Source organism: Vulpes vulpes, chromosome 4 (genome assembly GCF_048418805.1).
Source record: "Vulpes vulpes isolate BD-2025 chromosome 4, VulVul3, whole genome shotgun sequence".
Taxonomy (NCBI): Eukaryota; Metazoa; Chordata; class Mammalia; order Carnivora; family Canidae; genus Vulpes; species Vulpes vulpes.
Window position 1 is genome coordinate 53,911,182 of NC_132783.1, and position 26,602 is coordinate 53,937,783.

The 26,602-nt window shown below is 41.0% G+C and overlaps 1 protein-coding gene across 3 annotated transcripts in view; it reads right to left on the bottom strand.

Moving 5' to 3' along the window:
- The window catches only part of HERC5 (HECT and RLD domain containing E3 ubiquitin protein ligase 5), a 43,425-nt gene extending 18,856 nt beyond the window's left edge, over positions 1-24,569 (bottom strand). For 2 of the 3 annotated variants that reach the window (XM_072754947.1, XM_072754946.1), the window contains exons 1-13: positions 24,023-24,415; positions 21,197-21,317; positions 20,851-20,927; positions 17,606-17,827; positions 16,149-16,240; positions 15,556-15,686; positions 12,985-13,130; positions 11,802-11,878; positions 10,629-10,732; positions 8,798-8,857; positions 6,217-6,310; positions 4,798-4,987; positions 3,150-3,304 (exon numbers count right to left, since the gene is read on the bottom strand). In XM_072754947.1, coding sequence (XP_072611048.1) covers positions 3,150-3,304; positions 4,798-4,987; positions 6,217-6,310; positions 8,798-8,857; positions 10,629-10,732; positions 11,802-11,878; positions 12,985-13,130; positions 15,556-15,686; positions 16,149-16,240; positions 17,606-17,827; positions 20,851-20,927; positions 21,197-21,317; positions 24,023-24,287 — 1,734 coding nt within the window. In that variant the 5' untranslated portion in view covers positions 24,288-24,415. Of the gene's footprint in view, positions 1-3,149; positions 3,305-4,797; positions 4,988-6,216; positions 6,311-8,797; positions 8,858-10,628; positions 10,733-11,801; positions 11,879-12,984; positions 13,131-15,555; positions 15,687-16,148; positions 16,241-17,605; positions 17,828-20,850; positions 20,928-21,196; positions 21,318-24,022 lie in introns of all 3 variants that reach the window. The other variant, XM_072754948.1, reaches the window with a different exon arrangement.
- Positions 24,570-26,602: the final 2,033 nt, after the last annotated feature.

Sequence of the window (26,602 nt, forward strand, 5' to 3'; positions counted from 1 at the left end):
TGAAGAAGTCATCCAAAATGGGATACAATCACACAGAGATGGAAAACATGACAGAAACGTTAAGAGACACAGAAGATAGGAATGAGAAAGTCGAATATATGAGTAACTGGAATTTCAGCAGGAAAGGAGAGAATCAATATTTATGTGGATTTAAAATGTTTAACAATTTAGGAAAAACCCTACAGGAAATATTCTATTCAATAGTAATATTCAAGTTTTTCCTTTAAAATTACAAACAAGGGCAGCCCGGGTGGCGCAGCGGTTTAGCGGCGCCTTCAGTCCAGGGCGTGATCCCGTAGACCCGGTATCGAGTCCCATGTCAGGCTCCCTGCATGGAGCCTGCTTCTCCCTCTGCCTGTGTCTCTGCCTCTCTCTCATTCTCTCTCTCTCTCTCTCTCAGCCTGTGTGTGTCTCTCATGAATAAATAAATAAATCTTAAAATAAAAAATAAAAAATGAAAAATAAAATAAAATTACAAACAAGTGGGGGATCCCTGGGTGGCTCAGCGGTTTAGCGCCACCTTCAGCCCAGGGTGTGATCCTGGAGACCCGGGATCAAGTCCCACGTCAGGCTCCCTGCATGGAGCCTGCTTCTTCCTCTGCCTATGTCTCAGCCTGCCCCCCTCTCTCTCTCGTCTCCCATGAATAAATAAATAAAATCTTTAAAAAATAAAAAAAATAAAATTACAAACAAGTGGCACCTGGCTGGCTCAGTCTGAGGAGCAAGTGATTCTTCCATCTTGGGGCTATGAGTTCAAATCCCACACTGGGTGTAGAAATTACTTCATAATAAAATAAAATCTTTAAAAATTAATAAATATATAACTAATAATTATATTATTATACAAAGATATCAATTCTCTCCAAAGTGAAATACAGATCCAGTGCAACTCCAATCAAATTTCCACTAAGATTTTTTTGTTTGCATTGCCTATCAGTAGCAAAAGGACAAAATTTCAGTAAGTGGTACTAAGTAACTGTTTTCATATGAAAAACAATAAAAAGTAAATTTAAAATAAAGTTCCAATTGGATTAAACACCAAATTATGAAAGGCAAAGCTCAAATCAATGCTCCCATTAGACCCGGGTAAGAGTAACCTCTGCCCTAGGTCCATGATTATTTATAGGTGCTTGCCCTGGCCTTCCTCTAGCCAATCCCCTTCTCAAAAAAGTAAAAATAAGGGGCCTACAGGACCAGAGGGACCTAACCACGTGCAGAGACCTCTTCCCCTCTGTGTTCTCTAGAGAGTGGACTGTATTATAGGTGAGCATACCCATAGGCTCTGGTGCTCCAGAGGTGCCCAAGATATGGCCGCTGTGGAGGCAGGTATGGAATGCAGACATACGGACATGTCCACATATGGGTAGCAGGGCAGTACAGGATACCCCAAATATGGGACAAAAACAAGGTAGGAAAAGAAGGCAGAGGACTTGGGGAGGCCTCTGAGCCTCCACCTTCCAATGTAAAACTCTGTAAGGAGTCCAAGATTTCTAAATTCAAATCTGGCCTCCCCTGTCATGAGGAAGATTTCTTTGGCACGGTGGGTGGATAGGGTATATTTTGTTTTAGAGTATATTTATTCCATAGTTATTAGCCAGATTTCTAACCTTTTATTTTTTTTAGAGATATTATTTATTCATGAGAGACACAAAGAGGCAGATATAGGCAGAGGGAGAAATAGGCTCCCTGTGGGGAGCCCAATGCAGAACTGGATCTCAGGACCCTGGGATCACGCCCTGAGCCAAAGGCAGACGCTCAACCACTGAGCCATCCAGGCGTCCCAGATTTCTAACCTTTTAAATATCAGACATAGGTATATTGGCCCGTTTGTACTCTTCTTCTGGCCCCAGCTATCATCTCTGCTACAAGACAATCTAGAGCAGCTTTCAGGGCAAACAAAGTCTTATTGGAACACAGCTTTACCCATTCAACTGATTCCTGATGTAGGGTGATAATTTAAAAACTTGAAGAAAAAACAAAGCTTAAAACAAAACCCAAAGAGTAAGAATTATAAAGGAGCAGACTAACAAATTTATCTGTATTAAAACTAAGACTGTGGGTTCATCAAAGGACAAAACAAAACAAAACATCTCAAAGTGAAAAGACAAGCTACAAACTGGGGCATGATATTTGCAACACATAAAACTGACAAAGGACTAGTCTATAATCAGTTAAAAAAAAAAAGGAAAAAGTCAAAGGATACATTTAAACTGAACAAAAACCACACATTTTACAGAAGAGGAAACAAGTGCTGCAATTATAAATATGATAACATGCATTAGAACAAGGGAAACAGAATTAAAATCATAATTTGGTATCATTTAATACTGAAAACATTTTCCAAATTTTAAAGTCACACTTGGAGTTGTAGGTATTCTCTTCCTCTTCTAGAGAGGATTTAAATTAATCCAACCACTGTGGAAGGCAGTTTATCATTACCTATAATAAAGAACACAAACACGGACATCCTACAATCTATCAATGCCAGAACTAAGTGTGGAAACTAAAAGCCCACTCTTGACAGATGAATGCCAAGAGAGATATACATAAAAACATTTACAGCGGTATGTTTTCTGAAAGAAGAATGCCTCCTCCCCAAAAGAAATACAAACAGCACATATACCCCCCACGGATACTGGAATGAATGACTCTGGTGAGATTCACACTATGGACTACAAAATGAATGAAATACAGCCATAAATATTAATCTGGATCAATCTATAAAACATTACATAATAAGCATGTATTCCATTCATACACATTTCAAAAACAGCAAAATTAAACAATATGGTATCTAGAAATATATATAACCCTAAAACAACAGAGAATGATTAACACAAAATCCAAGATCATGGCTATCTCCAGGTGAGGGGGCGTAAGATACACAGGCATTTCTAAAGTACTGAAAATGTTTTCCTTTTTAACATGGGCAATAGTTACACTAATGCCTGTTTCATTACTTTTATTCAAACTGCACACAGATAAGTACATATACTCCTTGATATGCGTGACTTAAGTCAAAGAAAACAAAATTTAAAAAACAGCAATATCGACATGTTTCTGGAGTCTGCTTAAGATTCTGGCCAGTTGAAACCAGGGGACTTTTTACCGCAAAAGTAAAATCTATGTGTGTCTGGAAGAATTCTTACCCTATGCAGCTTTTTCAGTATTTCTAAGAGAGCCTTAACATGATAGTTGTTCTCAGAGCTTTCAGTCCAGTAATGCAGCTGAGCAGTGACGGCTCTTTTAAACATCTGGACCAGCCTGATGAATGCAGCTTCCTGCAGAGAGGCCCAGTACTCCTCTGAGGGATACAAAGGTTAAGTAATTGTTAGCATATCATTTCTCTTGAATTCTTAAAGGTAAACATACTATTATATGTATCAGAGTTACAAAAACATTTGTAATAAACTTTTTAGTAAATATAACTGCAATGAAAGTTAAGAATGTAATGCCCTCAAAAAAAAATCCCTTGACAATAACAAAATCATGAACTTGATCTAATTAATTTGTGGGGAAAAAACTCGACAAGATAAGTCACTTTCCCCCTCCCCCCCCCAGATAAAATAGCATGCTATTTTAAAAACCAAATTTAAGAATTAATCACAATTGCACAACTCTCTTTCCTCACTCCCAGCATGAGTTTTTAACTCTTAAAAAACATCTGTCAGGGTGCCTGGCTGGCTCAGTCAGTAAAATATGCGACTCTTAGTCTTAGGGTTTTAAGTTTGAGCTCCATACTGGGCATGGAGCCTACCTAAAAAAAAAAACAAAACACACACACACACACACACACACACACACACACAAAAACCCCACAAAAAACAAACAAACTGAAAACAACCCCCTCCCCCAAGGGTGTCTGGCTGGCTTGACGCATGATTCTTAATTTGAGGGTCATGAGTTCAAGCCCCATGTTGGTCCTAGAGCTTACTAAAAAGAAAAAAAAATACACATTAGCAATTCTCAGCATTGTAAAAAAGCAAATGATGGTTTAAACTAGCTTTCATCACTCATCTAGATTTAATAAAACATAAGAAAGAATGGACTTTCTAGGGCTGAATATGCTGTTTGTCTCAAAAACCTCATTAAAATCTAATCAAGCCCCTAGACCTAACTTCCAGTGTACTAGAAATACAGGAAAGGTGAAAATAATCAGAAAAATCGAGATGTGGGGCATTCTATAGGACAACTGACCTAGACTCTTAAAAAAAAAAAAGCCTGGAAAATACTTTTAAGACAAGTGCAGGAATCTGAATATAGCCTAGATATTAGATATTATGGAATTATGGGCTAATTTTATTAGGTGATAATGATGTGGTAATGTAGGATCTCATATTCTTAAGAGATGCATGCTGAAATATTACAGGTGAAATGTCATGATGTCTCCAATTTACTTTCAAGCACTTCAGCAAAAATAAAATGTAATCGGCATATAAAGAGAAAAGCACACATGACAACAGCTTAACTGTTGTTGACTCTAAGGTAGAGGGTATTCGGATATTCATCGTATTCTTCTTCCAACTTCTATATATGAAATTTTTCATAATGAAAAGTTGGGGACAAAGGACCTCATTACCAAATCACACATGTACCATTACAAGAACTCTAAAAAGGTAGTAAAGCAATCTATTTTGGAGGACTATAATAATTACTACAGACTTGGAGTAGCACCTTTACAATATGCTAAGAAGATGAACTTATTTACAATTATCTAAGTTTTGCTATAACTTTACCAGACATGTTTCTACTGAGAGGATGGTTAAAGTATTTTCAAATGTAAGTTATCAATCTTACCCAGAACCCCTAAAGATTGGTCACTCATTGCACAAATAGCCTCTGCAAACGGAACCACCAGGCTCTCCCAGTTGTTATAATCATGCATCATGGGGCATTCAGGGAGAAGGAAGAAAATCTCTAAAGCTTCTTGGTGTGGAGAATGAAATGGAAGATTTTTGAGCAGATTATCCTTGAGACTTGTTGTTATCTGTGGTCAAAAAGGATCAGGGAAAAGACACTCAAAACACAGCAAGAACTGGATGTAACTTGTAATAAAATAACATCTAGAACCTGGAGTTTCATTCCACCGAGAAACTGGAATGAAACCATTCAGTCCTAAAACCCATGTTTACATCCAATCTCACAAAGCCCCCCAACTACCCAATGTATAGACATGTGACAAGTGTTGTCCCATTTAATTGCTATGAAGCGTGAAGGAAGTCAAGGAGAAATCATGTAAGAATTATACAGAATGAACAATGAATTCAGAACTAACAGGCAGCCCTTCCAATAATAAGTACTACATCCTACCCCTTCATTCCACTATCACACCTCATTATGTTTAAAGAATGTGTAAGAACCCCAAAAAGCAACACAAAATAACCCCATACACTAAAACGCAATAATCCCAACAACAAAAACCAACATGGTTTCCTACCATTTCCTCATAGGACCACCTGCCTTATCACAAACTCTCTCCACTACCAACGAAAGCTTTTAATCCTTCCAATCTCCTTACCATTTCCTCAATTCAGAACACAAATGTTTGGGAGAAATACACACGAAAAAGAATCCAGGCAGCCCCTGGTAAGGCGGATGTTCATATCAAAAAGTGTTCTCATTTCTACACTTATGTTTAAAATAATTGTAGGGCAGCCCCAGTGGTGCAACAGTTTAGCACCGCCTTCGCTCAGAGCATGATCCTGGAGACCTGGGATCGAGTCCCACGTTGGGCTCCCTGCATGGAGCCTGCTTCTCCCTCTGCCTGTGTCTGTGCCTCTCTCTCTCTCTCTCTCAATCTGTGCCTCTCATGAATAAATAAAATCTTTTTAAAAAAAATAAATAAAAATAATTGTAAATAACATGTTGTCCATATTCTCTGTACCAATCTCAACAAATCCTTTAATCATCTTCTTTATAGCCATAAATTGACAAAATTCCCTCTAAGAGAGTGTGTGCATCTATGTATAGGGGTGTGTGTGTGTATATGTACAGATGAATGACTTAGACTATTTGCCATCTATGTGACTACTAGAGCAACCATTTTGCCCCTTAAGGGCCCATTCCTGAATGCTAGCTGAATTTCACCTGATTTGGATATGCTACAGGGTCTCAGAGACTCTCTGGAAACAAAGTATTTCTTCGGAAATTTTGAATTCTTACAAAAAATGTTTTATTGTGTTTTCTTTTTCTAAACAAGAATCTAAAGAATACCACCATGTTAGCAATCCAGTCCTTCTGGGTTAACTCTTTAAAGTCGTTTCTTGCTTTATTTAAGTCCAAGTGAATAAGCATCGTTTCTGCAGCTATTCTATAGAAGGAAGATAAATTTAAAAGTAGATGGGTAAGTAAATAGATGAAGACACTTCAAAATCAAATATTTGATCAGATTATTTATCTGAATGAAGAGTTTCTTCTAAACTTTATTTCATTTCAGGAGTGCCCGGGTGGCTCAGATGGTCAAGCATCTGCCTTTGGGTCAAGTCATGATCCCAGGTCCTGGGACTGAGCCCCACGCTGGGATCCCTGCTCAGGAGGGAGTCTGTTTCTCCCTCTGCCTCTGCCTCTCCCCCATGCTCATGCTCGCTCACTCTCTCCCTCTCTCTGTCTCAAGTAAATAAATAAAATCTTTACAAAGATAAAAATACAAACCTTATTTCATTTCAATAAAATTATTTTTTCCCTCAACTTTACAATTAAAGATAATCTGACTAAATCAAATACAAATACAAGTGAAAATGTAGTTGACCACTTATGATTATTTCTAAAGGCTTTAAAATATATCAAGACCACATTAACAATATACCTACTATCCAAGTTTAACTCAGATATTATATTACATATTTATTTTTTAAAAAGCCACAAAAAAAATTAGAGGTTTTTCACATTTCTGAAAAAAATTACCACTTCCCCCAGTTACATGAACTGAAAGTCAGGATCAAAAAGAGGGGCTTCAGGGACACCTGGGTAGCGCAGTTGGTTAAGCATCCGAATCTTGGTTTCAACTCAGATCATGATCTCAGTGTCCTGGGATTGAGCCCTACATTAGGCTTCATGCTAGGCATGGAACCTGCTTAAGATATCTCTCCCACTCCCTCTGCCCCTCCCATTCGTGCTCTCTCTTTCAATTAAGTAAATAAGTAAATCTTTAAAAAGGGGGGCACATCGGGCTCCCTACATGGAGCCTGCTTCTCCCTCTGCCTGTGTCTCTGCCTCTCTCTCTCTCTCTCTCTCATGAATAAATAAATAAAATCTTTAAAATAAAATAAAAAGGGGGGCAGCCTTCAGAGCAGTAAATTCTTAGTGTTGCAACGAAAATTACTAATGAAATGTTTAAATATCTTGTGAATTATATTTATTCTTAACATATTTATGTTCACTATCTTAGAAATACATTCTTTGCAAAATAATACAAATATTTAGTGTCTCAAAATAGAAAACATTTTTTACATATATATTATATAAATATTTAGGAAAAGAGATGCGAAGCTGTTCTTTCATAATATTTAAAAATTCAAAGAAACTTTAACATCTTGCATTAGGAAATGGTTAAATTAAGGTATGTCCTTCCCATGGAATAATCATGTAGCCATTATAATGACGTTAAAGAAAAATATTGAATAATATGAAATGAATAAAATAGAAAATGGACATATATATTAAGGATAAAGTAATACATATAATCCCATGTCTAGTAAAAAAAATAAATTTTCACAGAAAAAAGATATATACACAAATGCTATTCCTTTTAAATGGTGCAATATGGGTGATTTTCAGTGTTTTCATCATAGGTCTTTATTTTTGACATTTTCTACAGTGCACATATATTTGCTTTTGTTAAAAAAAAGCTAAGTTTTAGGGGTGCCTAGGTGGCTCGGTCAGTTAGGTGTTCAACTCTTGATTTCTACTCAGGCCATAATATCAGGGTCATGATCTCAAGCCTCATGTTGGACACTTAGTGGGAAGTCTGCTTGAAATTCTCTCTCTCCCTCTGCCTCCCCACTCCACATGCACGTGCGTGCACTCATATAAAAAGAAATAAAAAAAAAGAAACATTTTTTTAAAAATTAGTTTTTAAAGAAACAAACACAGAACTAGTTATTTTACCCTTAAGCCACTTTCTTTATTTTTTTTAAGATGAGATGGCATTCCTTTTTTTTTTAAGATTTTTAAAATTTATTTATTCATAGAGACAGAGAGAGAGAGAGAGGCAGAGACACAGGCAGAGGGAGAAGCAGGCATCATACAGAGAGCCTGATGGGGGACTCGATCCAGGGTCTCCAGGATCACGCCCTGGGCTGCAGGCGGCGCTAAACCGCTGCACCACCGGTAAGCCACTTTCTTTATAGTCTTTCATTTTTTAAATTAAAATACATGGGACCCATGGGTGGCTCAGTGGTTTAGCCACTGCCTTCAGCCCAGGGCCTGATCCAGGAGACCCGGGATCGAGTCCCACAACAGGCTTCCTGCATGGAGCCTGCTTCTCCCTCTGCCTGTGTCTCTGCCTCTCTCTCATGAAGAAATAAAATCTTTTTAAAAATAAATAACTACAATTGATACATAATATTGTATTAGTCTCAGGTATGTACATAACAAATTAACACATATATATACATTGCAAAATAATTACATCAGTCTAATTAACATCCGTATAGTCACAAACTTATTTTCTTATAATGAGTACTTATAAGATCTACTCCCTTAGCAACTTTCAAATATATAATCCAGTATTAACTATGGTCACCATACTATACACACTAACAGAATCTTGAACTTTATAAATACATATATGTGTTACCTTTCCTTTAAGAAACTTCCAATCAGACAAGCAGGAGATGAAAATATTTCTCTGATTTCCCTGTATTACAAATAAGATGGGTGTTAAAACAAATCATAGTGTATGCCTCATTATAGCATGACATGATAAATAAAACATCTCATTACTGTCCTTCAAACTTCTCAGTCTCTGATTTGTTTGCATATTGCCTTGGACAGCTAAATGTCTATTCCATTTTCTCAAAGTTTCAGGGGCAAATGTGAGTAATAAAAAGTATGTACTCAGAGAAGCCCCAGGGAAAGAGGAAAAGGAATGACCCAGGGTATTTCCTTGAATAAATAAGACATTCCCATCCCACCCAACTTTCCAAGCCCTATTTATTTCTGTTCCACTTAAGAAAAAAAAATTACCAGAAATTAAATGGGAGGATGGGGGTGAGAAGGGTACGCTCAGTTCCACTTGGAAGTAATAGCACAAGTAGGTTTTTTAAATGATCAAAGTACAGTTGATATAGAATGTCATATCAGTTTCAGGTGTAGCACCCAGTGATTTGACATTTCCACATATTTTTTTTTAAAGATTTTGTTTATTTATTCATAGAGACACAGAGAGAGAGAGAGAGACAGAGACACAGGCAAAGGGAGAAGCAGACTCCATGCAGGAAGCCTGACGCGGGACTCGATCCCAGGTCTCCAGGATCACACCCCAGGCTGCAGGCAGCGCTAAACCGCTGTGCCACGGGGGCTGCCCGACAATTCCACATATTATGCAACACTCAGCATGGTGATTATAGTCACCAGCACAGTTCTTGATCACCTATGCAGATTATGATGTAGCTATTTTATACAACCAATTTTCAGAATTAGGAAATCATACCTAAAAATATCTCTAAAAAGAAATATTTATAAAAGTAAATATAATCTTTATAGATGGTATGAGTTGTATCATTTTGAGCAAGACTGGCCACTCTGTTCAGCTGTGAATAGGAAGTCTACAAAACAAGTGGTTTGGTCAAAGGTCAAAGAGGGATCGGAAATTATATAGGTTGTATCTCCAACTCAGAACAGTCACAGAGTGTTTGGGTGGCTCAGTGGTTGAGCGTCTGCCTTCGGCTCAGGTAGTGATCCTGGGGTCCTGGGATAAGTCCCCACATCAGGCTCCTGCAGGGAGCCTGCTTCTCCCTCTGCCTATGTCTCTGCCTCTCTGTGTCTCTCATGAATAAATAAAATCTTAAAAAAAAAAAAAAAAGAACAATTACAATATATGCAAACATATCAAGGATCCAGAGAAGTCCTCCAATAAAGAAAGCTGCCCTCATGGAGTTTATATGTTAGTTGTGATGTTTAATTTTAATGTGTCAATTGGCTAGGCCATGGTACCTAAATATCTGGTCAAACACCAAGCCAGATGTTGCCATGAAGATATTTTTTAGAGGAGATTATCATTCATGTCAACAGACTCTGAGTAATGTGGATCATCCCCCTTAATGAGGGTGTGCCTCATTCAATCATCAAAGGCCTTAAGAGAAAAAGGCTCCCAGGCATCGAGAATTCTGCCTTCAGACTGCCTGAGGACTCAAGCTGCAGTATTAACCTTCTTTGGGTCTCCAGCCTGCTGACCTACATTACATATTTTGCACTTATGAGTTTCTACAACTGTGTGCGCCAATTCCTCAAAAAGAAACCTCTGTCTCTACACACACACATGTACCTTCTCCGTTGTTTCCCTGAAGATCTCTGGCTGATGGGCCATGGGGGACCACAAAACCTCATGTCTCTGTACTGTGCAGAACCAGCCAGGGCAAAATGCTACTTTACAGAACTGTATGAGCAGAGAGACACATGGGTTGTACCTTTTTGTATTTTGCCACTGCTTAGTCCCCACGTCAGCGATCCACCTCTTTATGGTCCCCTCATTCAGTGTAGGAATTCTCCTCCTCAGATTAACATAGGGATTCTGTGCATAAACAAGCAAGTAAAACACAGGAATTGAGACCCAACAGAAATAAGTATCCAACTTTGAGGCACATTCTAAGGATACAGGGTATACTAATTTTTAAATATGGATAATATCGCTATGGGAAATCAAAGATTTTACCAAGAAGTAATCAATCATTGGCCTGGTTATCAACTTCTTGCCCAAGGGGCTTAAAAATTAAAACCAAGGTAAATTTCTCTGAATGCTCCAACACTCAGCACTTTAAATAGGTATTAGGAGAGTCAAACAAGTATCACACAGCCTCAAGGGGAAGATCCTACAAGGGCTGTAAGAGTGAGAGGAACTCAGTTTGCCTCAGCAGAGTAGGATGAGAAGGTTATGAACTTATTACTCACAGGCCTATGAACCTGTCTTTCTTAGTTCTGGCCAGCAAAATCATTTTAGAATGTCAACCTGATGGCCTGCTAGGATCCTGACTGAATGCCAAGGGCAAGGCAAAGGAAAGATCTAAGGATGTCTGATTTGACATTTACCAGAGACAAATCTGCTGATTTCTGGGAGTCAATACTTATTCAGTTTAGACAATCAATAATGTTTAGCTATTCCCTTAAGGTCACCTTAGGAACTAGGTGATTTTGAAATTCACCACACTTGCGATCCTGAAACCCTTCATTTTGTCTAAAATACCAAGTTATAGGGACACGTGGGTGGCTCAGTGGTTGAGCATCTGCCTTCAGCTCAGGTGGTGATCCTGGGGTCCTAGGATAGACTCCCTCATCAGGTTCCCTGCAGGGAGCCTGCTTCTTCCTCTCCCTATGTCTCTGCATCTCTCATGAATAAATAAATAAAATCTTTAAAATAAAATAAAAGGGGATCCCTGGGTGGCTCAGCGGTTTAGTGCCTGCCTTTGGCCCAGGGCACGATCCTGGAGTCCCGGGATGGAGTCCTGCATTGGGGTCCCAGCACAGAACCTGCTTCTCCCTCCTCCTGTGTCTCTGCCTCTCTCTCTATCATAAATAAATAAATCTTTAAAAAATAAAATAAAAATAAAATAAAAGTAACCAAACATCTAGAGATCTATTTTTACCTTTTTGCCCATCCAGAGCAAAATGCTTTGATTCCCTCCAGCAATCATTATTAACTCCTTTTCTGAAGTACGGCTTTCTGAAAGGAAGACAGAGAAAGTAAGAATGCAGAAGAGACACTGGCACAAACATGCACACTCAGTTTAAATCTTCACATTCTTCTTAAACTTAGTCCTTTCATCTTTCTGATACACAGATGTAACACATTTCACATCCATAAAGAAGAAATAGACATTTCCTTCAGGGTAATGTCTAGTTGGCAAACAGAGGTGACCTGCAATGTGACATCAGTTTGACATATATAATCAATGCAAATGTTTATATAAAATAGTCAAACTAGTATTTGATTAGTTAACTGATCCCTGCTTTAATTCATGTCTCAGTACTAAAAGCTGTCTTCTAGAACTCAGGATTTAACCAATAACTATTGACTGTAAAGAATGTAAATAGCACTTCAAAAGACTAAGTGGTTCTAAGAAATCAAATATATGAACTGCTCAAAGAAATAATCCTACTGTTCATTTTCCTAGAACTTAACTTAAAAGAATTCTGGTACCACAGATCACCACTAAGGTTTCAGAAGCAAGTAACCGAAGTGCTCTGAAGCAGTTCTATACCAGTGTTTCAGAGCACTGTGACTCAGGCCACAGTTCAAATCCAGCCAAACCACTGACTGGCTGTTAAGAAGTGGCTAACCCTCCAAGTCTCTGAAAGCACAGATCTCTCAGAACTGTTGAAGGACCAGTGAGATAACACATGTCAGCACAGTTACAGTGCCTGGCATATGTCAGCTGCTCAACATTCTCAGGGCTTTATGTGATTGTGAGTCAGTTGCCAGGTTAAAAAAAAAAAAAAAAAAAACCAATATCCACGGAATTAATAGGTCTCCTGCAGCATATGCCTCTGGATCCATATAATCTATTTTATGTTCTATCATTTTAGGTCCACATTAATTTTAATCTAAAGGGGTAAGATAAAACTAATGGTTATTTTAACTTGATTGATTATACTGAATATTTTAAGTTCTTTACATATAAAAAAAAAAAAGAAACCAAAAAAAAATGAAACCAATGTTTAGAGAAATTCCCTTCAGAGCCATATATTTTTTTGTCATATTACACACTTCAAAAAATCAGTTTCTTGACAATGGTATTTTGCCAAATCCCATGTTCCTACAAAATTTACCAAATTTGAGTTCTTCATTTGATGGTAATTTCATGGGAAGTGGTATCAGTTGATTATGTGTTCCACCGTTTCCCAGTTGTCCTTCTTTTCCAGAACCAAAAGAAAAGACCTTCCCCAAATCAGAAACATAGGCAAGTGTGTGCCACCTATTAAAAGAAAGCACCTATGGTCAATTTTCAATTATCTACAACTTAAGAGTATGCAGCAACACATAAACTGCTGAAATTAGGTTTACCCAGTGAGTGAAATGAGTTTACCAACTCCCAATGGATGAAATTAGCCATCTGGAAATTAAGATAGCATTAATATCTGGGTAAGATGATTTTGGAATCCATACATCCACTCAAGGCCACGATACTTTCCCTTGGTGAACAGCGTTCCCTCGTTCAGGAACAAGCAGTTCCCCTTGCTTGCAACTCCTTTTTCAAGCCTCAGCTTGAGAATCCTCCTTCTCCCCATCCTAGAAGATGGAATGAGGTGATCCCTCTATTTCCCAAAGACCTTTACCACAATGATTCCCTGATTTACTCCACAGTCTCTCCCAATCTAGATTGTGTTAAGTAAAGAATCTGGCCTTTGTCCTCATTTCCTGGAAGATAACCTGTCAGCCCTTAGAATTTCCCAGGTGACAGGAGTGTTTGTTATTCATGGCAAGATCCCGAGGTCACACCTAAAAGTTTATCCAAGTGGCTCAGGAAGAGGGACATGGAAGCCCAACCTACTGGGAAGGAGAGGCTCGAAGCTGAGTTCACCACCATGGACAATGATTCAATCAATCATGATTAAGCAACGAAACCGCAATAACACTCTGATCTTGGGTGAGCTTCTCTAGATGGCAATACTCTACATATTATTCTGTATTGAGCTGGGAGGAATACCATTCTGTCCATGATTCCAAGGGGACTGGACAGAGGGAGCTCCTCATTTGGACTCTTTCTAGACTCTGTCCTATACATTGCTTCCTTTGGTTCTAATTTGTATTCACTTCTTACAATAAATGTGAGTATGACTTTAACAGTTTTTAGCGAGTGCTGAAAGATTTTCCAGTGAATTCTCCTATGTTAATAGGGGAACTGCCCTGGTTTGTATTAAGAGATCTCTAACGTGAGATTCCTCTCCTAACACATGCTACTTAAAAGAAATGTATGTTATGAAAAATTCCAAGTGGTGACAGTGTTCCCTTGAATGCAGAGAATATACCATCCCAATCATCTGGTCTACTTTAATAATATCCATCTATGTAATTTTATTCCAGGATCATAAAAGAACAGGTCTACAGACTGAAAGTACATATACAAGTTTTTTACACAAAAAATTTCAGCAAATAAACACATGAACCCACTATTCAGGTAGAGCCTGAATTTGCTTGTGTTTAAGGGGAAAAAATGCCCAAAAGAGTTAAGTGTATCTGATTGAAAAGATTTCTTAACCTCACCACAACTGAAAATCCCACCGGTGAGAAGCAGACTGAATCATGTTCAAGGAATAATTAAGTAAGCCAAGGAGTTTTAGCAAGTTTTTCTACTTTTAGTAAAAAGAAAACAAAAACAAAAAAAGAAACTATGAAAATCAAACTTATCAAAATATTCTACTTAAACCACCACTGACTTTATCTTACCTTCTAACTGTGATTACTCCTTCTAAGGGGTTGTGAGAAAGTGATTACATCAATGAATAATCCTTTGTGATTCACATCTGTTTATTTTTCCCCAAATAAATATTTTTCTGTGTCTCTCATGAACAAATAATAAAAATATTTAATAAAAAAAGATGAATTTTTTTTAAAGATTTTATTTATTTATTCATCGAGACACACAGAGAGAGACAGAGAGAGAGAGAGAGAGAGAGGCAGAGACACAGGCAGAGGGAGAAACAAGCTCCACGCAGGGAGCCCAATGTGGGACTCGATTCCGGGTCTCCAGAATCACACCCTGGACTGCAGGTGGCGCTAAACTGCTGTGCCACTGGGGCTGCCCAATAAATTTATGTTTGGACAGTTACAAAGATATTTCACTAAACGGGCAACAGAAAGTGCATAAATTTATTTTTATTATTTTTTTTTAATTTTCTTATTAAAAAAATATAATCAATGTAGGGCATGCCTGGCTGCTTCAGTCCAAGGAGCACTCAACTCTTGATCTAGGGAGTTGTGAATTCTAGCCCTATGATAGGTATAGAGATTATTTAAATACATATTTTCTAAAAAACCAATGAAAACAAATATATATTCTAAAATAAAGATTATTACCTAACAATGTAAATTAAGCATCTTGACCCCTGTGAAAATGTATACTTTTAAATCAATCAAAAAACTATGAGGGCAGCCCCAGTCGCTCAGTGGTTTAGCGCCGCCTTCCCTCGGAGGGCCTGATCCTGAAGTTCCAGGATCGAGTCCCATGTTGGGCTCCCTGAATGGAGCCTGCTTCGTCCTCTGCCTGTGTCTCTGCCTCTGTCTCTCATGAATAAATAAAAATCTTAAAAAAAAAAAAAACTGATGGAAGTTTTATTAAATTATCTATCTAAATTTATTGTATTCACTTCATCAATTTTCATGGACACTTTACAACTTACCTTCCACATGCTACCTGGGTCACTCTATTCCCAGCAAGCTCAGTCACCAAACGGGGTCTTAACTCATTCTGTGTTGAATTGTGACCGAGCTGCCCATATTTTCCAGCACCAAAAGTAAATACCAGCCCATCCTGAAGAAAAAAAACTTATCAGATTCTAAAGAAATACAACAGTAAGTAATATTACTGAAAAATTAATAAAAAGACTGAATAATTAATAAAATTAATATCAGGGGAGCCTAGGTGGCTCAGTCAGTTAAGCATCTGCCTCTTGATTTCAGTTCCGGTTATGATCTCAGGTGCATGAGATCAAGCCCCACATTGGGCTCTGTGCTCAACAGGAAGTCAGTTTTTCCATCCCTCTCTTGGCCCCTCCCCCCCACTCATGTGCACACACTCTCTAAAATAAACAAATCTTAAAAAAAAAAAGGATCGTCAAAGCAAACTCCTCAAATTATCAGGAGGGCAATCCTGCACGTAGGAAGTGACCTCTTTTCCCAGGGAATCACTAAGTGTGCACACCTAGGTGTTCCTGTGCTTTCCCCACTAAAAGTTCTTCCAGAATTATCATTGGAGAGAACAGGCAACATGCACCTTTGTGAGCAGGGCAGTGTGAGAGCCACCACAAGCGAGGAATTCTACTTTCTGATTGTCCAGTGCTTCAATAAGAGAAGGAAAATCTTCACCTACACAAGGAAAAGAATAGAAGTAATCAAAAAAAAAAAATCGACTTGCACATTGGAGTTCTATGCTACTAGTAAAATACCTGGACTCCCAGCTGGCAACCACAGTTCCCAACACCCGACAGGAAAGGCCGCTGGACTGGTATATTTATTTTGGCCTAAAACTGGGGGTGAGGCAGTGGTCAAAGGGCCACACACAGGAGAACTCATATGCCAAAGTGTCAAGCCAGTTCCTAGAACCCACTCTTCTTTTAGCCTAACTTCATTAACTTTAATTGCAGCATTATCTGGTATTTCCAATTCCCATCTAAAATCACCCTTTTAATAAACATATCCTTTTTTTCTTTTATATTCTCTATTCCCGGGTCACCTGGGTGGCTCAGTGATTGAACATCTGCCTTCAACTCCGGGTGTGATCCCAGGGTCCTAGGATCAAGTCTCACATCAGGCTCCCCTTGGAGCCTGCTTCTCTCTCTGCCTAAGTCTCTGCCTCTGTGTTTTTCATGAATACGTAAATAAAATCTTAAAAAAAAATCTCTACTACCATGTCCCTACCCCACACTACCTCTTTTTTCTTTCAACGATTGCTTTGTCCTAGCACTTAAGGATTCAGCAAATACAGTTTAACTGCTCTTTATTCCCTTCGCCCATGGACTTATGGTTTCTCCTGAGTAACTAGCACTGGACCACGTCAGGGAAAGGTGCAGTATGACCAGTGACCCAGGGGTAACATGTGCATTACCACAGTTGATAAAGCAGCAATGTGCCACACCTGAAAACTCCAAAAAGGTATTTTGGATCATAAAAAATTTGCCATCTGCTTTGTGGAAGTAGTTCGATATGGGAATTACAGATTTTTTTCCCTATCTGTGTATACAGATATAATTAATACATTATAGACTAAGTTTAGAATATGTGAGTTTCTAAAGAAATCATTAGTCTCCTTCTGTCCTAACATGGATATACTTCTGTTAACAGACATTTAAGTGCAAAGGCACTTTAGATGTCATTTCAACCTAAAGCATCACTTTACAGAAAAAGAAAATAATGCCTAGAGAAAAATTAAGTGACTCAGCAAGGCCTTCTCATTAGTTAACTTGCAAAGTAGGAAGCAGAGCCTAGATATTCCAAACAGTCCAATGCCCTTTCCCTGAGCCCACACAACCCTGACATACATTTAATCACAACCACCTCCACACAATGCATGTCTTCTAGATTGATTCTGCCCTGAAGACAGAGATAATCAGGAAGAACAGCATAAATGACAGTGAAGATCTGAACCATTTTTGATAGAGAGGCCTGTGTTAAATTCATCTCTTATCTAACAAATATATTTGACAATGAGAGCTTGAAAATATGTTTCCATACCGTTAGTGTGGCCCAGGCCTAGTTGTCCCAAATCATTTCTTCCCCATGAGTAAACGTTTCCAGACATGGATAAGGCCATGCTGTGGGCTTTCCCCGCGGAAATCTGAACCAATGGGACTCCTGAGAGGTGCTCCACAAGCTGTGGCGTGGGGATTGAGATGAATAGTCTTCCAACTCCAAGCTGGCCATGTAAATTCTGTCCCCAGGCAAAAAGCTCACCACCTTGACATAAACAAAATGCTGCCTCATTAAGTTTCAAGTGCAGGAAACATGAACTTAGGACATTATGTGTGTTATCCATACTATACAGTCTCTTACATTCAACTTCTCAGATACCGTATGTCTGAGACAATGAAACTAGAACATCTTCTCTTTAGCAATAACAGTTATACTTCTTTACTTCCTGCCTCAAAGGGTAGTGCCCTTGCTTCCCCAAATCTCATCTTCCTAGATTGTGACTTACCAGTAATAAACTCTGAACATCCCCACTTGTCCCATATCACTAGATTGTGGGCTTCTTAAATGGTCATGTCCACTGCCTACTCCCACCCCAAAATATACCTGTTGAAATCCTAACCCTAAACGCGAAGGTATTAGGAGGTGGACCTTTGGGAGATGATGAGGATTATCTGAGATCATCAGTATGGAGCCCTCAAAAATGGGATTAGTGCCCTTAAAAGAGACATTCCAGAGAGTTCTCTTGCCCTCTCCACCACTTACATGGTGGACCTTCAAAAGACATTAAATCTGCTGACACCCTGAATTGGACTTCCAGCCTCCAGAACTGACAGAAGTAAATTCCTGCTGTTTCAGTCAGCCAATCTATGGTATTTTTGTTACAGCAGCCCGAACGGACAAAGACAGGTAGAATGGAGCTACCTAAACATATTATAATCAAAACCAAGAAATATTTATTTAAAAAGCAAATCATGATGGGCCCAAGAAAACCAGAAACTTTCTACATCTGGGAAAATAAAGCCTAAAGTTAATGTTTGCCTTCTGCCCACCCACTCAGTTCATTAGCCTGAAGATTCTAAATAATTTATACATTTGAAATCATAGCACAGTATCTTGACTCTACATCTTCTTCCTTAATTGAATACATGGAGCCTATTTTTCAAGACAACTTAAGTGTTATCTGATGGAGATGACAATATCTAATAGGGTCTGAAAAAATATATCAGAGTATTAATGTTTACTGAGTACCTCTTTGCAAAAGACTGTGCAGGATCTGGTGGGAGGCAGCACCTCTCCTTCAAATGTAATTATCAGGTGCCTACCAGCCACCAGGCATATAATGAATGATGAAATGGTTAGTTCTCTTTCTTGCTTCCCTTTTATTCTACCTAGATTATGATTTACCAGAAATAAACTCTGAATATCTTTTTTGCCCCACATCATTAGACTCTAGGCTTCTTGAAGACCTGGTGTATCCATTTATATTTATAACTTGAATAGGGTAGGGGATCCCTGGGTGGCTCATCGGTTTAGGGCCTGCTTTTGGCCAAGGGCATGATCCTGGAAACCCGGGATCGAGTCCCATGTCGGGCTCCAGTCCCATGTCGGGCTCCCTGCATGGAGCCTGCTTCTCCCTCTGCCTGTGTCTCTGCCTCTCTCTCTCTCTCTGTGTCTCTCTCATGAATAAATAAATAAAGTCTTTTAAATAAGTAAATAAATAACTTGAAAAGGGTAGATATTCGAAATATGTGTTGGTGAATGGATAAATTCAAACAACCAGGTCAATTTTTTATTTTTATTTTATTTTATTTATTTTATGTTATTTATTTTATTCATGATAGTCACACACAGAGAGAGAGAGGCAGAGACATAGGCAGAGGGAGAAGCAGGCTCCATGCACCGGGAGCCTGACGTGGGATTCGATCCCAGGTCTCCAGGATCGCGGCCTGAGCCAAAGGCAGCTGCTAAACTGCTGCACCACCCAGGGATCCCCAGGTCAATTTTTTAAATATAAGTTCATACTCTCAACTTCAACTGGGCCTTCAGCAAAGGTCAAATTCTAGATTAGCTACTTCTCTTTCACCCCAGTTTCCCTTCAGTTTGTTTCTATCTGGCTTTTATATAAAAAAAAACTTTTTGGGGGGCACCTGTGTGGCTCAGTGGTTAAGCGTCTGCCTTTGACACAGGTCATGATCCGGGGTCCTGGGATTGAGTCCTGCATCAGGCTCCACACAGGGAGCCTGCTTCTCCCTCTGCCTGTGTCTCTGCCTCTCTCTCTCTCTCTGTGTCTCATGAATGAATAATCTTAAAAAAAAAAAAAAAAAAGGAAATAATAAGGGCTGAAGAGAATCCCTGAATTTAAATGATAACGGGGAACACATAGAGGCCTGCAAACTGGCCACAAGATTAGACTCAAGAGAGTCTAAGCTCCTGTCATGGGCACTGAAAGAGCACTAGAAAAAGGGAAGCAGGTTCTAGAAAAGGGGTCCATGCTTGGTCCTCTTTCCAGAATGATTCTAATTATTCAGAATATTTTCATTGTTTCTTATTTGAAAAATAAAAACATGGAACTGTTGAAATAAATCTCTCAAGATGGAACCAGTGCCGTATCAGCAAACTGACTTACAAATTCCTTTAACTGCTCCGCTTGACCAGAAATACCATATATCCAGTAAACTAATCCCCAAACACCAAGCCAACTCTGAGCCATATACTTGTTGCCTGCTATTTCTAAATAAAATTAGATATGCAACCCCCAATCAACCAAGCCCTATTTCTGCACTGTGGCTTCCAATGCTTTACAAAACTTGCCCTTGCTCAAAATCCTTCTAGAAGAGTGCTCCACTGCTTGTGATTCACTGTACTCCTAATCCATCAATTGTCTGTCCTTGAACAAAGGTATCAAATTCTTTACTAAATTGTTTTAGTTTTGTCATTTGACAGAATGTAGAAACGATGAATATGGAAACCTAAAGATTTTATACATCCAAAAATTCTCTTATTTTGTAACAAGTGCCTTGGGGTGCCCGGCTGGCTCAGTTGGTAGAGCATGTGACTCTTGATTGACTCTATCTCAGGGTCATGAATTCAAGCCCCATATTGAGCCTAGAGCTACTTAGAAAAAAAAAAAAGAAAATAAAGGAAAAAAAGGACAAGTGCCCTGAACTATAGCAAATTCAAAACCATAACTTTGTCTATTATAAAGTGAAGCACATACATTCTACTAGCTCTACATATACACATATACACGTTTATTCCTTCTAAAAAACAATATTCCAGAAAAGTACCTTTTGAGAGTGCAAGAGAATGATAATCTCCACATGTGATCTGAATTATACTTTTTTCTTGTAAAATGCATTGAAACCTGATGAAAGAAAATAAAATTTATGTCAATCACTATAATCAAAGTCACAACATCAATGTTAAATTTATTAAGGTATTTAATTGGAATTGATACAGTTCACTGATGAAATTCACTGGTCATTTCAGAATTGTTTACTTTAGAGCCACTATATAAAGCAGAGGACAAAATTCATATAAATTAACATTTTCCTATAAAAATTATGATTTCCTCTTGAGTAAAATTTAAATAACCTTTAAAATAATTTTTAGTAAAAGAAAAAAGTTCCCTACCTTGCATGTTCTATGCTATAGTTGTACTCGAATGGTTTTCCATCTGAGGATAGAATCAGCATGTGCTCTGCTCCTTGGTCCACGGAATGTATCTTCATTTTTTTCCCTAATTTAATGCACTCTGCAGAGCAAATACAACCAGGAATTATCACCACTCTGGTTATTACCCATTATCATTAATCATTTCGTTATAATACACTTAAAACACCCCCCAAAAAATTTCAACGAGACAACCTTGGACTTAACACGAACCTCTCTTTAAAGAAAAATTCCAGAATGAAAGCAGACAAACTAACAATGCTACTGTTTGAACACGGATTTTTTTTCTTTTTCTTTTTTAAGATTGTGTTTACTTTTGAGAAGGAGAGAACGAGTGGTAGGGAGGAGGAGAGGGAGGGAAGGAAAGAGGAAAAGCGAGGGAGGAAAAAAGAGAGAAAGAGAGAGAGAAAAGCAGACTGCCTCCTGAGCAGGGAGCCCACCGAGGGGCTGGATCCCAGGATCCGGAGACCATGACCTGAGCTAAAGGCAGATGCATCCAAACACCCCGGCCATGGATTTTTTTCAATTTAGGAAAGCACTGATTCATACTTTGTTTTAAACTGAATATAGGGCAGCCCAGGGGGCTCAGCGGTTTAGCGCTGCCTTCAGCCCAGGGCCTGATCCTGGAGTCCCAGGATCAAGTCCCGCATCGGGCTCCCTGCATGGAGCCTGCTTCTCCCTCTGCCTGTGTCTCTGCCTCTCTCTCTCTCTATGTATCTCATAAATAAATAAATAAAATCTTTAAAAAATAAAAATAAACTGAATATAGTTTTGGGGTGCCTGAGCGGCTCAGTCGGTTAAGCATCTCTCTTGGGTTTCAGGTCAGCTCATGATCTCAGGATTGTAAAATGGAGGAGCTCGGAGCCTGCTTAAGATTCTTTCTCTCCCTCTGCCCCTCCCCCCTCTAAAAAATAAAATCAAATAAATTCAATATAGTTTTAAAATAACCAATTAAATATCATTTTGAATTCCTGTTTAATAAATTGAGACAGAGAAATTGAATTTGAAGCGACAGAAATGAAAAATTCTATAAGAAAATATAACAATATCTGGAGGACATAACTAATTTTAGAAAAAAATATATTGTGTATTTTGAGACCTACTCTTCCCAAATACAAAACAAATAATAATAAAACCTCTTAATTGCTCCATGTAGAAGCCAAGTTCTATATTTTTGAAAGGAAGAACTGTGTTTGAGGACTACTTTTAAGGAAGAATGCTGTCAAAAGAATTTTCATGGTCATTATTGACTATTTAGCCCTTTCTAAAAATTAAGAGATTTAAAAATTGTCCACAGTTACCGTTTACTCTTATTTCATTTGTTCACAAAAATTAGATAGGAGATCTTGTTTTACTTTTTGGTTCTAATCAAATAGAATTTATTCATGTACAAATCTCAAAGCACAAACCACTTCACATTAGAAATGCTATGAGAACCAAAATAGTTTGGTAATAAAGAAGAAATGGTCCAACAGACTAATGTTTTTTAGAGATCAGCATTTCAAATCACTGGGGGCGGGGGGGAGTTACTCAGGGGCGGGAGAGAGGGAAAAAAAAAAAAAAAAGGTTGCTCCAAGAAAGTATTGGGACATTAGGAGAAACAAGTACATCCAGATTCCTCCACCTCCTTAAAACAAAATCATTTTCAAATGCATCCAAAATTTTGATTTTAATAAGAAAAGCTTAAGAGATGCCTGCGTGGCTCGGTTGGTTAAGCCCCAGGCTCTGGATTTCAGCTCAGGTCTTGATCTCAGAGTCGAGAGTTTAAGCCTCCCACTGGGCACCACGCTGGGCATGGAGACTACTTAAAAAAATAAATAAAAGCTTAACATTACTATAAAGATGAGTACATTCAAAAGAAAAAAAAAAAAACACTTGAGCGTGGAGAGCTTTGTAACACAAAATCCGTAAGCCTTCTTCATAGAAAAGCTTGATGAAGGAGGCTACAAATAACACCAACTACAGTTTAGTTAGGAAAAATATCACTACGTCTATGCCGGACAAAGGGCTATTCTTACTCAATATTCAAATTCAAATAAATAAAAGATTGACTCAATTTTTTTAAAAGGCCAGTCTAAGATGCGAACAGGCAGTTCACCAAAAAGGAATGCAAATGACCGACAGAAAAAAAGAAAAGATGCTCGACTTCCCTCGAGTGAAAAAGCAAAAAACGGCCAGTGAAATATCATTTTCTTCGCTCAACAGATGGGCAAAATTTTCAAGATTGAGAGTGTGGCCACTTGCTTTCCTCCACCTGTAAAATCGGAGCCACAGTTCCTAACCTCACCACCTCGGACAAGTGCCGCTGAACGCATCCTCTAAATCGTTGGCGTATCCAAGACCCTGCGGTCGAGCACACGACAACATACCCTCCGTGGCTCACGGAATCGCGGCCCGCCTGCTCTAAGGGCGAGTAACTGAAAAGCAAGCGCAGACGCCACGGCTCCAGGCCCTCCAGGCCCTCCAGGCCCTCCAGGCCGACCGGCCACGGCTGCCCGAGCGGCGCGCTCCGTCCGCACCGGCTACCTGCGGGGCGCCCCGCCCCCGCCCTCGCCGCGGTCCCGGGGCCCGAGGAACCGAGAACTCGGCCGCCCACACGCGCGACGCGCAGAAAGCCACCCGGCCCGCGGCGTCGAGTCGCGCCCTGAGCCGCCCCGTCCTTCTGGAGAAGCACCGCCACCCCCCCGCCGGGCGTCTCCCCGGGCGCTGCGCCGGGGCCCGGCCGCCCACCCTCACAGCCGCAGCCGCAGGCGGGGGCGCCGAGCCGGCACCGCCCGCCCCACTCACTCGGCTTCCTGACGTCGCTCCCCGCCGGCAGCTGGTGGACCTCGACGCCGGCCCCGCCGCGCTCCAACACCACCAGGCGCCCGCGCGTGCAGCACATCTGACGCGTCGCCTCGGCCCTCGGGGGCAGCGCCCTGCGGAGGCCCGCGGCGCTGGGGAAGAGCCAGAGCTGGGTGCCCGGCGGCTCCGCGGGGCGTCGGGGCGCGGGGAGCGGCCCGGGCGCCGGGCGCGCGCCGCCCCGAGCCCTCCTGGGGGGCCTGCGCTCCATCGCCGCCTTCCCGGGCTCCACCGTCGCGCGTCCGCTCTCCGCACCTCGGAGGAGGCCGAGCTCCCGAGGAAACCCCGAGGAAACCGTCCCCGCAGCCGCGGTGCGCAGCCGGAGCTGGCGGACAGCGCGGCGGCGTCGAGGAACCGCAGCCTCCCCGCCCCCGCGCTCGGGCGCCGGGCTCGCAACGTGCTGTTTGGGGGCGGAGCCCGCAGCTCCCGTCGGAAACGAAACCGTTGTTGACTGTCTGGGGGCGCGGTGTAAGCAGAAGGGAAAGGGAAACTCGAGCGGCTCGGCTCACGGAGGGCTTGGAAGGGCCCGAGGAAACAGGGTGCTGGCAGGTGGCGAGGTGGGCGGGCCGGGCTGAGGACCTGCCCCCGGGCGAGCCGCGGCCGCCAGAACGGGACCTAGCGGCCTTCGAAGAAGTCGCGCAGCTCCGCCGGGAGCAGCGGCGGCCCAGGCGGGCGTCCAGAATCGCCGGGAATCCCTGCGGTAGGGACCCGACTCGGCCAGGCGTTCGGTTTCGGCTCCGCCACACGATCGTGAGGAGAGCGAGCGCGCGCGGTCCGCCCCTCCGCCCGCAGCGCGGCGCCTGGCGCCCCGCGACGCGCCCCCTGCCCGGCCCGGCCGGCTCGCCTGTTCCGCGGCCCCTCACAGCAGTCAGTCCCGTGCGGTCGTTACGCCGGTGGGTTTGTTGTTGTTGTTTTTCCCCTACACTTAGCATAGGGCTTTTTTTTTGAGCTTTAACCTGTTGTGTTTCATTGGTCACCGGTCAGTCAGTAGCTGTTGTTGATATTACCGTACGCGGATGTACGACGATTGGCACTTTATCCATTCGCCAGGTCACCGGCATTTCAGTTCTTTCCAGGCTGGAGCTACAGTGAATAAAGGTGCTTTGGACTGTGAGCACGTCTTGGGTGGATCGATGTTTTCCTTTCTTATAAGTAAATACCTATGAGTAAATACCTAAAAATGGGGGACGGCCGGGTGGCTCAGCGGTTGAGCGTCTGCCTTCGGCTCAGGGCGTGACCCCGGGGTCCCGGGATGGAGTCCCCCATCGGCCTCCCCACAGGGAGCCTGCTTCTCCCTCTGCCTGTCTCTCTGCCTCTCTCTCCGTATGTCTCATGAATAAATAAATCTTTAAAATAAATATAGTGGGATTGCTCTATGGTATGGTAAATACCTACGAATATAAGAAACTATCAAATCTTTGTGAGGTGCTGTGTGCCCTTTTGCATTCCCTCCACCGCTTTATGGCCGTGCCAGTCCCTCTTTTTTTTTTTTTTTTTTTTAAGATTTTATTTATTTATTCATGAGAGACACACAGAGAGAGAGAGAGAGAGAGAGAAAGAAAGAAAGAGAGAGAGGCAGAGACACAGACACAGGGAGAAGCAGGCTCCTCGCAGGGAGCCCAATGTGGGACTTGATCCCTGATCCTGGGATCACGCCCAGAGCAGAAGACAGACACTCAACTGCTGAGCCACCCAGGCGTCCCCCTGCCCATCCCTCCATATCCTTGAGGACATTTGAATTGTCTTTTTCATTATAGCAGTTGTGAAGCGGGAGAGCTAGGTTCTTGTCTCATGGAGTGGAAGAAGGAACCCCGCCCCCCCAAACACACATGCGCGCGCGCGCGCACACACACACACACACACACACACACACACACACGAGAGTAAAGCAATAGAGTTTTATTAAGTGAGGATACAGAAAAAAACTCTTAGGACCTAAAGGCCAGGACAGAGTTGCCAACCTGGGCTTCCACTGACACAGTCTTTAATTTAGAACCGACCAGGGAGCTTGTGGCCTTATCACTCTTGTGATATTTTGGCTTGAGTAAGGACTGGTGATAACATCTCTAAGGGCTTCTTTTTTAGGTCTGGTTATTCTTGTTGGTCACAGGTGACTGTCATACAAAAAATACCACCATCACCACCACCACCACCCCCCCAACACACACACATCTAGGGCAAAGTGGTCAGTTTGTTCCCTTCTCTCCGGTTTCCTTACACCTCAGCATTTTGGGAATTTCTTTTTTTTTTTTTTTTTAAGATTTTATTTATTCATGAGAGACACACACACAGAGAGGCAGAGACACAGGCAGAGGGAGAAGCAGGCTCCATGCAAGGAGGAACTCAACCGCTGCGCCACCGGGGCTGCCCATTTTAGAGATTTTTTGAGTCTGATCTTGTAGCCCCCTTCCTATCTCTCCCTGTCCCACCTGTCCCTTACTCAGTTGCAGTGGCCTGTCTATGTGTATATCTTACTTGTGGTTTTAATTCCCATTTCCCTAATGTTTAATAATGTTGAAGCATCTT